We start from the raw sequence: 16577 nt of genomic DNA on the forward strand, positions 1-16577 counted from the left end.
TCAACAAGCTCTTATCAGAAACAGAGCACATCAGTATTTTTACATAAGTCTACAAACTAGCTATGCTCATGTCATGGTTTTGTGATGTTTGGCTTTCGGTATTCCACATCATAACATCATGTGGGGCACTGGGACTTTAACTGTCAGTGCTCAAGTCCTGGGTACCTGCCCTGAAGAGAAGAAGAACTACATTCCCCAGGGGACCTTGCAGTCAGGGAGAGGAGGTTTAACTCCTGGCAAGGCCACCTGATTTCTCTTTCTCGCCTGCCCTTCGTCGTGGACACTGCTCCCGTCTCACTGCTGCTCATCTGGACTGCGCATCCCACCTCAGCGTTGTGGTGAGGCCTATCCACCTTTCAGACATTCTCTCTCTCATTGATTTATTAGCTCCCATTCTGATTATATTGTATTATAGTGTGTTATCTTGCATTCCGATAATATACTTAGTAAATTAGTTTGTTTCTCCTCAGATTGGTGCCGCTGTTTTAATTATTTTGGGGTCCTCTGTTTCTTTTCTCCAGAGGCGCGGATCTGCGGATCCCTCCACCCCGCTCATCATGGAACCGGGCCGAACCAGCCCGTAAATCATTGACAGCTCATTTATTAACAGACTATATTCATACAAATATTTAGATGCCTTTCCTTCTCAAGTGTGACTCTCTCTTCCTATCAATTGGACAACTCTGAGATGGTCTTCATCTACTTTCACTTCTTAAAATATACATCTTTTCAGGTGGTTTTAATACATTAGCTGTCATTCTCTACCTGTGCTGGTCAGCAGGCCTCAGTGGTGTCATTCATGGTGTCAATGAATTTTACGACACACTGTAGCTGCAGCCACCAGGAGAATTGTTTTGTTTTGGCTTCACTCACAACAAAAACTTATTTTAGAAATAATAGCTGTTGTTTTCAGATACCCTTTTTTTCTTTTTAATGGATATTTGTCAAAACATTCTCTAGTAGTCCTGTTTAAAAAATATGATCTGTAAAAAAACATGAATGTACCAATTCCCAGGAAGACTGAGGGGAGAGGAGGAATGGACCAGATGAGCTGGCTAGTCCAGATACTTTTCTACATGCTTCTTCTCAAAGAATGGGAAATATATCTTACCGTAGTTAAACTGACTGTTTGACTTTTCACAGTTGATGATGTTAAAACGGTAACCGATGCCTGTTTTCATTCCACTGACTTCAAAGTAAAACCACTGATGATAATGATTGCTATTTATATCTGAGTTCAGAATTAGATCATACTCGTTTCTAAAGATTAACAAAAAGAAATAAATCTTTTTTTAAAAAAAAAAACAGAAAATGGAAGGTCCTGCACATAAAAAGAATAGCTGAAATATCTTACTTTCTAATCTGAATGACTTTGCGCAGGTTTCCAGACTCAAATTTGGAATTAAACTTCAAAACATCCACTTCTTCAGGTACTGAACAACTAAGGGTAAAAAAAAAAAAAAAAAAAGGCCAAAATAAATAAAACAGATTTGACTAAAACAAACTCGTAAAGTTGATTTTCAATCCATACTTGATAATTATAAAATTATTTTGAGTCTTTCCATACTGTTTTTCCATAAGTACTGTTTTCAGCAGGGTAAAAACTTACCTGGAATTGTCGAGGTCATACACAACTCTGTCTATAATATCATTTTGATGAATTAGTCTTTCAATGTCTTGACATATTTTTGTCCTAAAGTAAAAGGAGATTCTCATTCAAATTGTTGCATGCTGTTTCCAATTACAAAAGAGAAATTACCTCAAAGAAAACTGAAAGAAATTAACATGAAGACAGTGAGACAGATTTCATAAGAGACCTAAGCCTCAATCCTGTTTATGTGCACAAGCTGTAGTGTTCTTAAACACCTGTATTCACAGCTGACTGATTTTATGTATGCAAGACAACTGAGTTTTCATGCACACAACCCACTGAATTGTACTTCATGAAAAAAAAAAAGGCACCACTTCATAATTTATAGTAGAAGCAGGAATTACTCAAATATTATTTATGTTAATGCTTCAATCTAGGACAGCACTTCATAATATTAGTAACTTACTTGAGTCCTATCATAACTAAAATTTAGTTTTACATAGTATGTCGTGCAGTGAGCATGTTAATGCACTAGCTTTTCACCTCTGGAGATCTATGTTCATTTATCGACTAGGTAACAAATAAGAATGAATTTGGTGATGTCAATCAAATGTCAGGTGTATGTTTATCCAGATCATAAAACCATTGCACAACTGGCAGTATCTAGGTCCTGGTTTGGAAAAGTAAGAATGTTTTGCAGTTCAAGAATGAAATATAGTAGCAGAGCTGTGTGGGAAAGCTTGCACAGCACCTGCAATAAGAAGAAAAGGAGGCAGATTAACAATGAAGAATACAGAAACAGAGATGTAAAGTATGTTCAGGTTGGAAATTCTCCATTTAATTAAAGTAAATATTGTTGAGGTAAGTTAAAAAGAACGATAAGTGGAGAACACTCGCACTTCACTAAATTAAGAGTAACTGGAAAAGTAAGCAAGACACAAGTCCAATATACTGTCATAATAACAAAAATGCTGACTCACCAAGATCTATCACAGCAGGTTCAGTTCAAGGCAGAATACAGATTTCTGATCTTACACAAATCATTAGCTCTCAATATGCTTCAGTTTTAAAGAGTAAATAATGATTCTTACTATCAAAAGAGTTTTGCCAGAAAGAAATCCATTTATGAATAACAGACATTCAAATATCAGAAAAAAGGAAAAAATAGTATTTAAGATACATACAAAAATTCATAGGCACCAAGAAGTCAAAAGAAAAACTATTTTAAAATAGTTAAACGAAAAATTTTCTTAATATGTAGATCTTCATCTTGAGTCAGAAATCACCTATCTTGTTCCCAGACAACTTAATCTAGCTTAAAGATAAGCAGTTAGAGATTTTTTCCTACATGAAACAGTACTTTCTATAGCAGTTTATATTATGTCATTAGAGTTTCAAGTTTCTCAGTCATTTCACCAGCAAGTTCGATTTTACAACATGCTTAAAAATCAGATAAATCATTTTAATTATATAGCCTAGCTTTATGGCTTATGGCCTCATCAATATGTAAAGTGATGATAAATCAATAAATGTAAATATGATAAATCTCACATAAATGGTTCAATTTACAGGTAAAAGCTGAAAGCTTTCAACCTAATAATGAAGCAAGTGGGAAGATCTGCTATCACATTCTGCAAAAATGCTCCTGTGACTTTACAGTAATGTAGTCCTATGCATATGAGCCAGCTCTTCATACCATCTCTGCAAACTGTTCTTACTAGTCACATTCATCATAGTTGTGTTGACGTTTATTCTGTCTTTCTGCAGATCTAACAAAAACTGTATCCTCAGCACTAAATTTTGCTCCATTGCAGACATTAAAAAAAAAAAAAACAGTTGAAAGTATTAATAGAATAATTTTCCCACTGCAGTTTGCTTAAAAAAAAAAGTTTTTTACCACAGGAAAGAGACAAACTAAAGTATCCTTCAACTTTTAAATGGCCTATATTTGCTAAGACCTGAAGGGAACACTTGGGTCTCTCTATTCAAAAATACTAACCCTGAACACATCAACTGGTTAATGCATAGTTATTTCAGTGCTTCCTCCAGCTCCTCCAGAAGGATGACAAAGAGAAGGAATTGCATTCACATACATTAGACTCCATACTTAACTTACAGACAACACAGAAAAACCTTCAAGAAAAAGAGGTAATACTGTCAATGCACCTTCATGTCTTGGTTTATTTTTAAAATACACACAGTTCCTTGCTAAGTATGATATTATGTAGTTAAACACAAGCTAGAAAGCATGACATCTCTAGCGTTCACCTTCTGTTTTGAAATATTAAAATGTGGAATTTGAGTTTGGATTTTTTTTTTAATTGTTTTTAAATACAGACTACAAGATCTGGATGAGAGGGTGAAAGGGGCACAGATAGGAAGATTACAAAGTAAACAGTATTTAGAAATTGTAACTACTGAATTAGAATTGTATATTAAAGATTCTGTTGTTGCTGACTTTGCACTGATTAATGTCTACATAGCTTTCTTTTTTTTTTTCCCCCCACTGAAAGTAGTTTTAGATACAAAAGTGAAAATTGTACACATGCCTGTTAATCTTAGCCTAAAGATTATTTTTTCAAGGAAGACAATGACAACAAAAGAAGTACAGTAACTTACCTTTGCACTCCATAAGGCCTTTCCAAGATAGGCTCCTTAAAGGGGGGTGGAATATGGCCAAAATAATCAGGATAGGCCACTTCTGAATATTCAGGAATAGATTTTGTGGTTTTCACCATTTCTATATAAAGATCGCAGTCATGAACAGGAGATATATCAGAAACCTCAAGCTCCACTTGTTCCCCTGATGAACTAGATTTGGTATCCTCCTCCTCTGATTCCACTCCTGTGCAGCAGAATTTCCCAAGATGGACAGATGATCCTTCAAAAAGGCTATTTCCACAGGGTGAAACATGTTCACAAGTTTTACTACAAGCAAGTGGGGTGAGGCTAGTTTTGTTTTCTTTTTTTATAACACACTCTGTAGCATAGTACTGATCATTTTCTGCAGTGTTTTGCAGACTGATTCTGTCCAAGCCTTTCACAATTTCTTGGCTCAGACTCTCGCATGATGGAAGCAGATTCCTTCGAACATTTTGCCGAAGTAAGCTACTGTCTTTGATACTATCTTTCTTTGGTAGTTCCAGAAAAGCTGGCCTTCTATTATATTCCTCTGTCAGTAATGGATTGCTCTCCTTCAAAGAAATTCCTATCACTGATGGATCTGTTTCAGCTGAGAACTCCTCTCCTGCTGTAGGAACCACAATAGGTCCACCCAGATTTGCATCAGGTACAAAAGGCTTTGGTTCCTTGGATACTAAATCACATTCCTTAAAATACAAATTTTAAAAATATGTTAAAAAAATAGACAAGCAATTTATCAGAAAAAAAAAGGTCAAGTGAATATCATTCACCAGATATTACAACTAGCTAACGCCAATAGGTGCACAGTACACTTCATCAAAAATATCTCATATCCTTCCTTCTTATTTTACTATCTGCTGTGTGCAATAATCAGACATTGTTTAAATATTTATATCTGCCCACTATCCCTTTCTCAGTCAGAATAAAGTAACAGAACATTAAGCAAAATAATTCATTATATAGCCCCCCCTGCAAAGCTCTAGAACTATAAATTGTCTCTCCCTTTCTCAACTAGAGTAGCTATCCACTAAAGCAAACAAACAAAAACACATCAAAATGCATTCCAGTTCCTCACAGTAAAAACTGCACTGAGAATCATGTACTTTACCTGAAAGTTTTCAGTAAGTTCTGGGAAAAACTGCTCATACATTTTCAGTTCTTCTAAGGGTCGTCCCAGTTCCTGTCTAGGTTTCAGTTTATTAATGTCAGTTTCAATATCATCATTCTGAAAAATAAAGAGAACAAATTAATCTTGCTTCTAGGATTAATGAACGTCTAAAATATTAGTGTAATATTAGTAATATTAGTAAAATTAGTAAAAAAAAGTGTTACTCAGGTTTTTCTTCTTTCATGGCCATGCTTTAAGAGTGGGATATCACTATTTTAAAATTAGTTGAGTTGTGCGTTTCATCATAAGACTTTAAAAGCAGCTTCATTTTAGTGGTAGGTCTAAACCTCTATTTTAGTAGAAACATCATAAACAGAACAACCTTCTTGCTTTCACCCAAATGCATTATGCACAGATTACACTTTACATGAGATCTACACATAACCTGACAAAACCTGCAAAATGTGGAGATTTCATCCGACTTGCAGTGACAAATGTATAAATAGAGGAAAATACTCCTTGCAACATCTCATGAGTGCCTTGAATAGAAGTTCTCATTGCAGCCCATAGACAGATAATTCAACCAACTCCCAAATATACGTAACATAAAAATGTAGAATAAGACTGCTCTGAATAAGCATCCGTTCACATCCTTATTGGAACGGGGAGAAGAAAAAGCCCTTCCAAAAGCATAAAGCAGTGTTTAAATCTCTATTTCTACAGCTGGCTGAACTTTTTAGCCAATCTCATTCCAGAATAAGGGAAAAACTTAGAGCATGTTTTACAAATTGCATTGTGTAGGTAATTGTGAAGTGAGGGCTAGGAGATATTCAAGTAGAGAGCACAATGCTGCAGAAAGACTTGCAGTGTCTTGCACCTGCAAACAATGCTGCAGGGTTCACAGACACGTTTTGCAGTGTTCTGCTCCACTGTACTCAAGTCACATTAAGTGCGGAGGAAATATGGTTAAGAAAAAATCTTGAGGCAAATTGAGCAACAAAGGCTGGCATTCTCAAGGAAATTCTAAGTTTCAGCACATATTTTAATTTCAGAAATTGCCCCGAAAACCTTCTCAACATTATACAGCCATAGATTTACATACTGTGATAAACAATTTAAAAAATTTTAAAAGTAATAATAACAACAAAATGCGATGCCTCCTTTATGCCCATTAGTTTTGTCTCATACCAACCTTAAAATTTTGGTCCTTGTCATCTTCAGTTTCAACTTCTGATTCTATTTCAGTATCATCGTTGTCATCACTTTCATCTACCACATCATCCACTACAATATGAAAAGTTTTTGTAAGGCAGATTACACATTTAAACCATTAAACACTTGAAAGAAAGGTGGTTTTTTTCCTTTCTAGTTACCAGTTGATTTTAAAAAGTCATCAGGTCCCATAAAGCCTTGCAAATATTAATAATTATCACCAGATTTATAAAACAAAACAAAAAAGAACCAACGCCAACAAAATGTTTGTATGATAATTCTGCAGACTCCATTTAGGACATTTCATTCCAGTTTAAGTCAGAACAAAAATCTTTGGCTTAAAGCAAAACCAAAGCTTCCACCCCCAAAAACACAGAATAGAACATGACCTTCAGAATTATTTTACAGTGCAGATGTATGGCATGACTTGAGCTCAGCACAAAACAAGACTCTGAAACCTTTTCCCAGTACTTATGAGCATGTCCAAAAAAATCTGAGGTTCTTAGCACCTTTCAGTCATGCCAGTTGGTACTAACCAGTGAAGTGTGGTACAAAGTGCTTCGTACACAATTTTTGACAAGCCCAGAAAAATCTAATATTAACTAAAGAGAAGTCAAAAACTTATCACTAGAAACCAGCAAGGAAAATACTGAAGGTGAGTGGTCACTGCACCTGTATAACAAAGGCTGGGAATTAAACCTTACTCCCTAAAAATACAGCAAGACGTTACTTTCTAGACATGTGAAATTACTGATCAACTTCTAACTTAGTTAGAAACTAAAATAACTTCTGTGGATTTTACAACAGTTCTAGATCTCTTGCTACTCTGAAAGCAAAACTCTAAACACTTGTAGCCTGAGTCATTCCTATACAAACCCTGAATAAATATTCATCTTCTTCCACGCTGTTATCACACTTTATTTTAGAAAATACTGTCAATAAGAAAACACTAAAAAAGCTAACTTCACCTCTTTATTTTGGAGCAACTTCCCCACAGCAACTTCATTATTTGCTTACTCCAATACTAAGCTGTTTTCCTGTATCTGAAAATGCACTAAACATTAACTATCCCAAAATAACAAGAGGTAAGCACAATAGGGTGAACGTATTTCTTTCAAGGCACCATGCAAACATTTTACAGATGAGTGACGCCTAGAAGACTGCAGCAGTCCAAGAAAGCAGTTCTACTTTTCTCATCATGTAAAAGAAGGGAGAAACACAATGATTTAAAATCAATACTTTGATTTAAAATCAAATACATGTTAATCTAAATTCTGTACATTCAGTTTATCAGAATAAATAATAAGTTAGTAATACTGTATTACATTTCACATTGAAGAATATATATAAGTTAAAAAGAGAGTCTAGGTAAGTTCAGAGAGGAATACACACAGTTGATGTTTGACACTTCAGAGCTTGATGAACATTTTAGATTTTGATCACACTTTATTTCCTATTTTTATGTATCTCCAGAAACATAACCACATATGCATACACAACACTGTCATCAGTTAAAGGTTAACATTAGAAATCGTTGCTCCACGCTAAGAGCCAGAGAATCTTTGTTAGCAGAGAAGAATCTCACCAGAGCCTGGGTTTTAGCAGAGAAAAATCACAAATAAATTCAGTTGATTACACTTTGTAAACAGGAGTGTTAGACATTTTCAAAGGAAAAACATTACAAAATTACCATACCATCAGGAGGCAAACTGTACATTTGAGCCACAGGACCACTGGAAGGAATAACTGGGAGTTGGAAGTGAAAAGCACTTTTAATAGTTGGTAAAGGAAGACGATTTTTAGGAAAACATTTTCTCATTATTAGGCTGGATGTGTTGACAAGTGGATCAAGAGTTCTTACTGCAAGGCACTCCTATTAAAAGAAAAATAATGAAGAAATGAGCATCTCACAAACCAGTAGTAAATTTCATTAGTTTCTAAAATCCACTCCTAACAGCTAAAATATTTTGCTAGAAATTAACTTAAAAATATCTATGTGCCTCTTTTCAAGGAGAATTTCTGTCAACCCAGATTCATCTTTTCAAAATGCAGAGTTAAAAATGAAGACTCCTTTTTATAAAGAAAACTACCATTGCCTTCACAATCAGGACTGAACATGAATATCAGAAAAAAAAACAATAAATTCAAAGTCAGAATATGTTTCTAATTCCTAAGAGACAAAAAGAACAAGAACAGCAACGACAGAAAAGAGAAACTTACTTGTGAAGTGTTATAAAGAATTTTCATCCCATTTGCATCAATGAATGCTTTTCTTCCCAATTTGATGTTTGTTACACTCTTAATGCACTGTAAAACTCCTTTACGTATCAGCATATATCTGTGTCGACTATCATGACGGTGCCAATCAACGTAAATTGTTAAAAGCATGTGTACGTATCCTCTATCTACTGCTCTCCTGGCATTTGTTTCTTTATTAAAAAAGAAGAGGAAAGTAAATAAAAAACTCAGCAATTACTCCAATATTGTTACATCTTCACCAATACTTTCCTATCTATTTTTAAGTGATTTTTTACACAAGGTACTGAACTACTTCATCGAAGGCATTACTTCAGCCACACTTGGCAGTGCATTATATCAAAGTAATAATCAAAATTCTAGCAAGTTTGTTTCCATATTATCAAGACATTTCTTAGAAGCCTTATTTCCTCTGTGATTGTCAGTATTGCCAAACTTTTAACTAACTCATTCTAAGCCACAAATACATCAGCCATGGAAGAGAACTTTTTGTTTAACTACTTTTATAGTCAGAAGTATACATATCAAAGTGTATAACAGAATATATAATGGGCAAAATATTATTAATAAAGAAGTGATTAGGAAAATTTCCATACGTATTTCTACATTGTTAAAATGAATCCAGTATCCAGAATCTAGTATCTAGTTATTCTTGCTCCAAGATGGAAATAAAGTTGATGATTTTCAGACTGCTTTTTTTTTTTTTTTTTTTTAATTAAAATCCAAATTAGAACGTGAGTTTGGAAAAAAGTACTAGAAAAACTTTAACTAGAACATACAATATAATTAAGTATCATTTTAAAGAGCAAGCACAGGAAATACTACTCCAATGAAAACCAACTAAATGATCAGCTCTAATACCCTATACTTCCTTCTTCAGAATAATATTGCAAGTAATTTCTACAGCTTATCAGAAGAACAATGTGGATTACACAGAAAGGTAATTGTAAGGCAATGTCAGATAGCAAATTTTAAAAAAATGTTTATCCAAACATAGTGTAAGCACAGCAGGTAAAACAAACTTCCCTGCTGTTTGTAATCCGTGTGGTATTGCAGCAATAATCACTCACAAAAACACCTGAACCCCAAATACGACACATGAATTGGGTAATCAGTTTGCCAGCTGCACTCTACACACCAGAAATTCATAAATATTTCCTTTCCTGAATTTCCCCAAGAGGAACCCCCATATTAGTAAACACATAAATCCGTAACACCTAAGCATCACTCCGATCAAACCCAAGAGAATTCAGTACTGCATAATAAGCAGCACAGTCTTTTCCTCTTGTATGTCTGAAATAGTCTTCTGAAAATATAAGCATGCTTCAGCTCTTACCAAACTCTACTAGAACAACTAAGAATGCTGTATCTTTTATGCAATAATGTTTTTAATCCCTTGTCAGTTATAACCTGGTACAAAATCAACAGCGATGGCATTTGTCAGCTATCCACTGCCATCAGCCAACACAGCCAGTGTCTGAGAACAGGTCATTGTTTTGTTACCCCTGGTAGCACTTCATGGACCTTCATGGACCAACAGGCTTATCTTTAACATCCTGTTTATCAGAAAGGTACACAAAGAAACTCTCTATTTTTCCCTGGCATCCAATAGATATTTTCAAATATTTGTATGAAGAAGATCATATGAGACAAGCTATAGATCTCTTGTCTTAAGAGCTGAGGTGAATGAATACAAAAGGCTATTTCTCCATCTTGCATCCAGACCAATTCTGTAGAAGTTGTGCAACATTTCTGCTGCAGAACTGCAGAAACAGTAGCTAATATATATACACACCAAAGAAAAATTGTACCAGAGACTGGAGATAAAACTCTAACTTTATTTTTGAACATCACATCCATTACTTTGTTTTGGCCATAGACTTAGTACTAATTCTACTATTTTTTCTATATAAGCACACATCTATACGTTTATACACATACGTATATCCCAACTAGACAAATAGTTTCTTGTAGTCAAAAACTTACTTGATTTTAGCAATGCAGCAAGTGTGTCTAAAGCAACCCTGTCAACATAACAAGAACAGTCAAACAACAAACAGCTGGTGAACTTCATCTACAACATTGCAAAGCTATATTTAAAAAAAAAAAAAAAAAAAAATACAGCTAACAGATTTCTTTAGCATCTACCTAAATGTTTTCCTGGTTGCATTATATCACAGACTTGGCCTTACAATTTTCGTTTTATTAAAATATCTTTTTTATATCTGAAATCTGATGGTGAAATTTTAAAAAATCAACACTATATAAGCGCTCATTCTGCAAGAAACAGTATTAAGTGGCAATGCAATCTTTATGAGCTATATTTCAATGGATATCTCTAACATCTATGTTTTTATATTAGCAGTAGAGTAAGTATTTTGTAAAATAAAAGACACTGCTTTAGAAAAACATCAGAAAAAATGGGCAGTTTATGAATATAGGGGCATATTGCTCATCAATCTGTACTACAGTAAAAGATCACACAAGGTTTTTTTGCACATTAACATCTTGTCTCAACTAACTCAAGATGTACAACTAGAAAACTTACATACTTATTTTTACCCTCTTTGTAAGGATAGACTTCACACATCTGAACTCAGGCTATAAACAAGGATATCAAGATTACTCACATCATGGAATAATAAGTTCATGTGTTTAATTTTAGCTGGGGCTTAAAGGGGCAGTGCTTGTTTTTTTAAACATACTCCACTGACCACAAGTATCATCTGTTTTAGATAACATAACACAGTTAGAATATGAACAACAATAAGTTATTATTTAGTTAAGCAGAGAAAAAATTAGTTTTCCCACAGGTATGCATTTAGAACCTTTCCTAGTATGTAATGAAAAGGCTATTTTCAGTAAGATACACTTACTTGTTTTTGTCCTAACTTCTCCGTACCCACATTCCCTTGCACACACCCCTCAAAAAAAAAAAAAAAAAAAAAAAAAAAAAAAAAAAAACCCACCCACAAAAGAGGATAAGTTTAGAATAAAATACCTAAAATACCTAATGCCACCATTTCAAAGTACCCAAAGAATTTTATTTGTTTTTACATCCTATTTATCCTGGCAGATGATGGTGCTTATTAATTGCTTTAATGTAGTACACAAAATCCTGGTACACTAATGCAACCCTAAATCACAAAGAAGATTTGGGAGCCAATTCAACAGACAAAAATTGATGGGATTGTCCTGATCAGTTTGTTCTTATATCAGGATAGCAGGTAGCACATATACAGCTTGCTTGCAGGAATACTGGAGGTAAAAAATAACATTTGTACTCTTTTACATGGATGGTAACCAGACAATAAAATATTCTGCGTTACTCTACTGGATAAAACAGTCAGCTTTGTAGCTCTCCTTCCCAAATCTTTTCAAATCACAAATGTAAGTTGCAGCTGATATCTCCAATATTCCTGCTCAATAAAGAATTTGAAACACGTGAAGTTTGTTTCAAATACTATACAAAGAAACATTACTTACTTCATAAGGCTAGTGTTCTTTTTACTAAAAGGTCCAATGATCTTAAACATCAGTTCAACCACTCCGTTCTTTCCTAAGGACACTGCATTTACAGCTGGAAGTTAAAAAACAACAACAACAACATTTTAATACAATACAACAAGAAAGGCAAAAGAAAATCAATATAGTCAAACTAACATCCGTGCAATTACATTCCGAAATACAGAATGCTCATCACAACTCGACACTACTATTCACACAATCACTGTACAGACCCAATCCTTATAAAACTTTCAAAATAAAAAAACAAAATAAACAAAATATATTACTGCTTTACAGATAAAAACAAACACTATTCCTAGTGCATGCTTCTGATTCCTTTGTTACTAAGATAAATCACTGAAATGATTTTTTCTTTATGGAAAAAAATATTTCCACATTTTATTGACACACCACGGTATCTAAAATTTTGAGACTACTAGGATCTATGATTTGATAATTTCTTTTAGCACCAGGTTAAACAGGTTTACCCACCAGTATCTGAAAGTCAAGCATTTGCTGTAAAAGACAAAAATGCCAACCAGCATTGCCCCACATAATCTTTCCTGAACCAAATGTTCTGCATGCAGATTTTCAGAAAAGGAAAAATAATAATAATAGAGTGAGAAAGGCACTAATTAAGAGAATAGTACTGAGATTGTTGTTCAAGGAACGCACATTGCATAGCCTATACAAGCACAGGAATTAAATTGCCAAATAAGCTCAGTAAGACACAGTCCTAGCAAAATAAGATGACCGCAACTAAGTAGAGAGAAAACATAATAAATGCTGCATTTGTGAAATTCAGTACTTGAAGCAACTTACAAAGTCATCATCATTAGCAGCACTACTACAATACTGTTAATTAAAATTAGCACTCCATTCTAGCAGCAAGCAGAAAGAAACCTTATGTAATGCTACCCAGCAAACTGAAATAAACTACTACTTTTCCCGCTTGTAAAGAGCGAGAAATACAGAAAGATAGATATGATCTTAGCAGAATCTGAAACAGAGACTCCTGTGTTCAGGCTAAAGTAAGTTTTTACCTAAGCTACATGATTAGTTCTATTAACTTTTCCCATTTAAAAGTATTTCACCTCATTACCTTAGAGCTCAAAGGAAACAAAGCTTCCACACAAAGTATTGGGTCTTTACAAATTCTACATGCTAATCTTAGAGGGCATCAAGTCAACTCTCTCTGAGGAATGTGATTATGTTTTCACCTTCAGACATGCATTTAAAAGGCTAAATGGCCATTTCAAGGGAAACAGAAAAATCTTCAGCACATTTGAGGAGAGGTAGAGTAAGAACCACCCTATTTTCACTACTTCCTACTATCCACACAAACAAACCACTCTATTTTCACCACTTCCTACTATCCACACAGACAATCAATTAGGCTTTTATGGAATAGTAGTAGTTCAACTGTAGGAGAGATACACAGAAAATAAGGGAAAGCTTAAATAGAAGTAAATTCCTAATTTAACTTAGCAGCCATGAATTAAAGCAAAAATACAGTGAAAAGCAAAAACTCATGACATGTATAGAAGTATTTTTGCATGTACAATGTGAGCATTCCTGGTTCAGATAATAAAGTGTCAGCATTTATGCCATCAAGTTGCATATAATTCATTACATGAGTTAAACTCGCTGTACACTGAACAAAAAAACAAAGATATGCAAGAAGAATACATATGCTTCGTAGATTTGACTAGACCTTTAAGCAAGCTGAGAATATAAAAATAAAATTCTTGGGTAACATAGTGACTAACCATTTAACAAGTATTCAGATGCTATATTTTAACCATGTCTGTGTAAAAAAAATAAATAAAAAATGGAATCACAAGGGAAAGAGTGATCTGCAGTACTTACAGTTAGTTGAATAAACTCTTAATACTTGAAGACACGGCAATATTAGCCTATGGTTCTGCAAATTCTGCTTCACTAAATTCAATGTTATGTTCAGGGCACCATTAATTCTCACTTTCATGCCAATCTTTTTGTCTGACATAAAAAAAAAAATCAGATCAAATCAGTTTTGAAATTATCATTAAGTATGAAAGTTAAACGAACTGTCAATTCTTTGAAGAGACAACTTAACTCTGCATGTCTATTTTTATAAATTTTTCCTCCCCTCTAATGTAGTCCTCCTTTTTTTCTCCTCAACCACCTCTGAGTACATGGATGCTTTGACAGTAAAAAAGGGGAAAAAATTATTATGTTTCCACTACAAAACTGCAAAGTTACTTAAATGTGTTCATTATTACCTTTTGGACCAACTTTTGCAAGAAGGGTATGAAGAAGCACCATTAATTCTTCGTTTGGTGGAGATTCTTTGCTTGCATTCAAAAGCAGCTGCAACAAGATCTGTGTCCCTCCTTTGGTGACCAAGATGCTTGCTCTCCGACCACCACCTGGTAATCAAAACTCATTTGAGGCTGTCATAGCCAAAGAATAGTTAAATATCTAAACTATAATTATCAGAAAGAAAGACTTGCAATAGCAATGCCTGTAGCAATATTTTCTTCAAAGGTGACTGCGTAAGTGTAAAAGCATGCTTATCTTGGACTTATAGCAACAGAAATTACTTATGGATGAAAGAGTATTTGAAAAGTCACTTCATTCTTTATGTATTTTTGATTGTCCCAAAGCACAGAATGCATATAGTCTTAGCAAACTTCAGGGGGAAATAAATAAACTAATAAACAATTCTGCAGAAGAACGTGAGAGTATAATCACTGTTTGTTAATAAACACTTACCAACTGAGACTAATTCAATGAGGATATTCAATATATTTAGAATAGTTTGAGGATCTCTTGTATTCTGCAACAGAAATTAGACATATTTCTTTGCTTGATTTAGAAATCTAGTATTGTCTTAGATATCTGAAGCTCAAAGAAAATTTCTCACAAAAAAATCAAACAGAACATCAAATGTTACTGCCCTTATAACCATCCTACCTTATTTTAACCATAAAACCCACTAATATCTATTTCTTAATATGACACATTAACAGAAATATTTGAGAAAAAAAGGGGAGAGAAATAATGAAGTATTAAGTACAATGCTTCAAGACCCTACCTAATCATTATAATTCTTTTAAAAAATCAAGTATTAGAGATAAAGAAGAATAACTACATATTTAATAATACCAAACCTAATTACAATACGAAAACCTGAAACATCCAAGTAAACAAAGAGATTTAAAGGTTTTACCTCTAGGGTTGACAGGATAACTTCTATTGCACTGGAACCCTTAGAAGTCATCTCCTTCTTGGTTTTTTCTGTCAGTGAGAAAGAGGCAGTTTTTGTTTCAATGTATTAGCTACTGTAGTGATTCGTATTATATTATTAGACATTGTTGTCTTCAGATAGAACATAAAATTTAAGACATTCTGAAAAGTGAAGATAGCCTGAAAAGGACCAGCAATAAACAATATTTGAAAGACAAAGTAAGAAGCAGAGCAAAAGCAGCTGCAACTCAATACGAGCTCAATTCAGAGAATCATTTATGATGGGTGCTCTGAAAGTAATGCCTCCTATCCATTATGCCCATGACATCACAAGTGGATGCTGATGGTATGGCAGTGGAGCAGAACCTTCCCACCAATATTCTGTTACATTTTGTTGCTGTGTGACAGATGGAAGCAGAGGGGCAGTCTGACAAAATGGTGCCTGACACGGAAGTGTGTATGAAGCAAAGGTGTGTCACTGAATTCCTCCATGTGGAAAAAATAATGCTGACTGATACTTGCTGAGTACGGAGACCAAACAGTGGATGTGAGTACAGTGGGTGGTGTGTTCCAGCAGTAGTGACAGCAGAACATCTCCACCAATAGCACATTTTTATGAGTGTGGCATGCAGGCTCTCACTCATCAATGGTAAAAATGCTGAAAAATAGTATTTTGTAGCTGAGAATTTCCTCTTTACACAGTATTGTTGTGCTCTTTATATCTGTTATTTCCATGGAAGTAAATAGGATGCAACTTCAGTATATTAGTCTACTGTGGTAACACGTCACCTCCCAGCAGTATTAAAACTAAAAATGAATCATTTTAAAAGTAAATAACTTATTCTTCATATGAAGATATTCTTCCAAGTATCAGTTTGGATCCTCTCACTATGAGAAAGATACTGAGGCCCTGGAGCATGCCCACAGAAGAGCAACAAAGCTGTGAAGGATCTGGAGACCAAGTCTTGTGGGGAGCAGCTGAGGAAACTGGCATTGTTCAGTCTAGAGATGAGGATGCACAGAGGAAAC

General features: G+C 34.4%; 1 protein-coding gene across 12 annotated transcripts in view; it reads right to left on the reverse strand.

Moving 5' to 3' along the window:
* The window catches only part of AGTPBP1 (ATP/GTP binding carboxypeptidase 1), an 85098-nt gene that overhangs the window by 25527 nt on the left and 42994 nt on the right, over window positions 1-16577 (reverse strand). For 10 of the 12 annotated variants that reach the window (XR_007373860.1, XM_048930842.1, XM_048930839.1 and 7 more), the window contains 14 exons: window positions 15532-15599; window positions 15075-15138; window positions 14582-14728; window positions 14187-14318; window positions 12297-12390; window positions 10797-10834; window positions 8775-8983; window positions 8250-8427; window positions 6535-6626; window positions 5343-5459; window positions 4211-4920; window positions 1610-1693; window positions 1355-1441; window positions 1112-1260 (listed from right to left, as the gene is read on the reverse strand). Coding sequence is in view for 11 of the 12 variants with exons in the window: in XM_048930842.1 (XP_048786799.1) it covers window positions 1112-1260; window positions 1355-1441; window positions 1610-1693; window positions 4211-4920; window positions 5343-5459; window positions 6535-6626; window positions 8250-8427; window positions 8775-8983; window positions 10797-10834; window positions 12297-12390; window positions 14187-14318; window positions 14582-14728; window positions 15075-15138; window positions 15532-15599 (2169 nt within the window). In the remaining variant the exon portion in view is untranslated. Of the gene's footprint in view, window positions 1-1111; window positions 1261-1354; window positions 1442-1609; window positions 1694-4210; window positions 4921-5342; window positions 5460-6534; window positions 6627-8249; window positions 8428-8774; window positions 8984-10796; window positions 10835-12296; window positions 12391-14186; window positions 14319-14581; window positions 14729-15074; window positions 15139-15531; window positions 15600-16577 lie in introns of those variants that run through there. The other 2 variants (XM_048930848.1, XM_048930847.1) reach the window with 2 other exon arrangements.

This window comes from Lagopus muta, chromosome Z, assembly GCF_023343835.1.
Source record: "Lagopus muta isolate bLagMut1 chromosome Z, bLagMut1 primary, whole genome shotgun sequence".
Lineage (NCBI taxonomy): Eukaryota > Metazoa > Chordata > Aves > Galliformes > Phasianidae > Lagopus > Lagopus muta.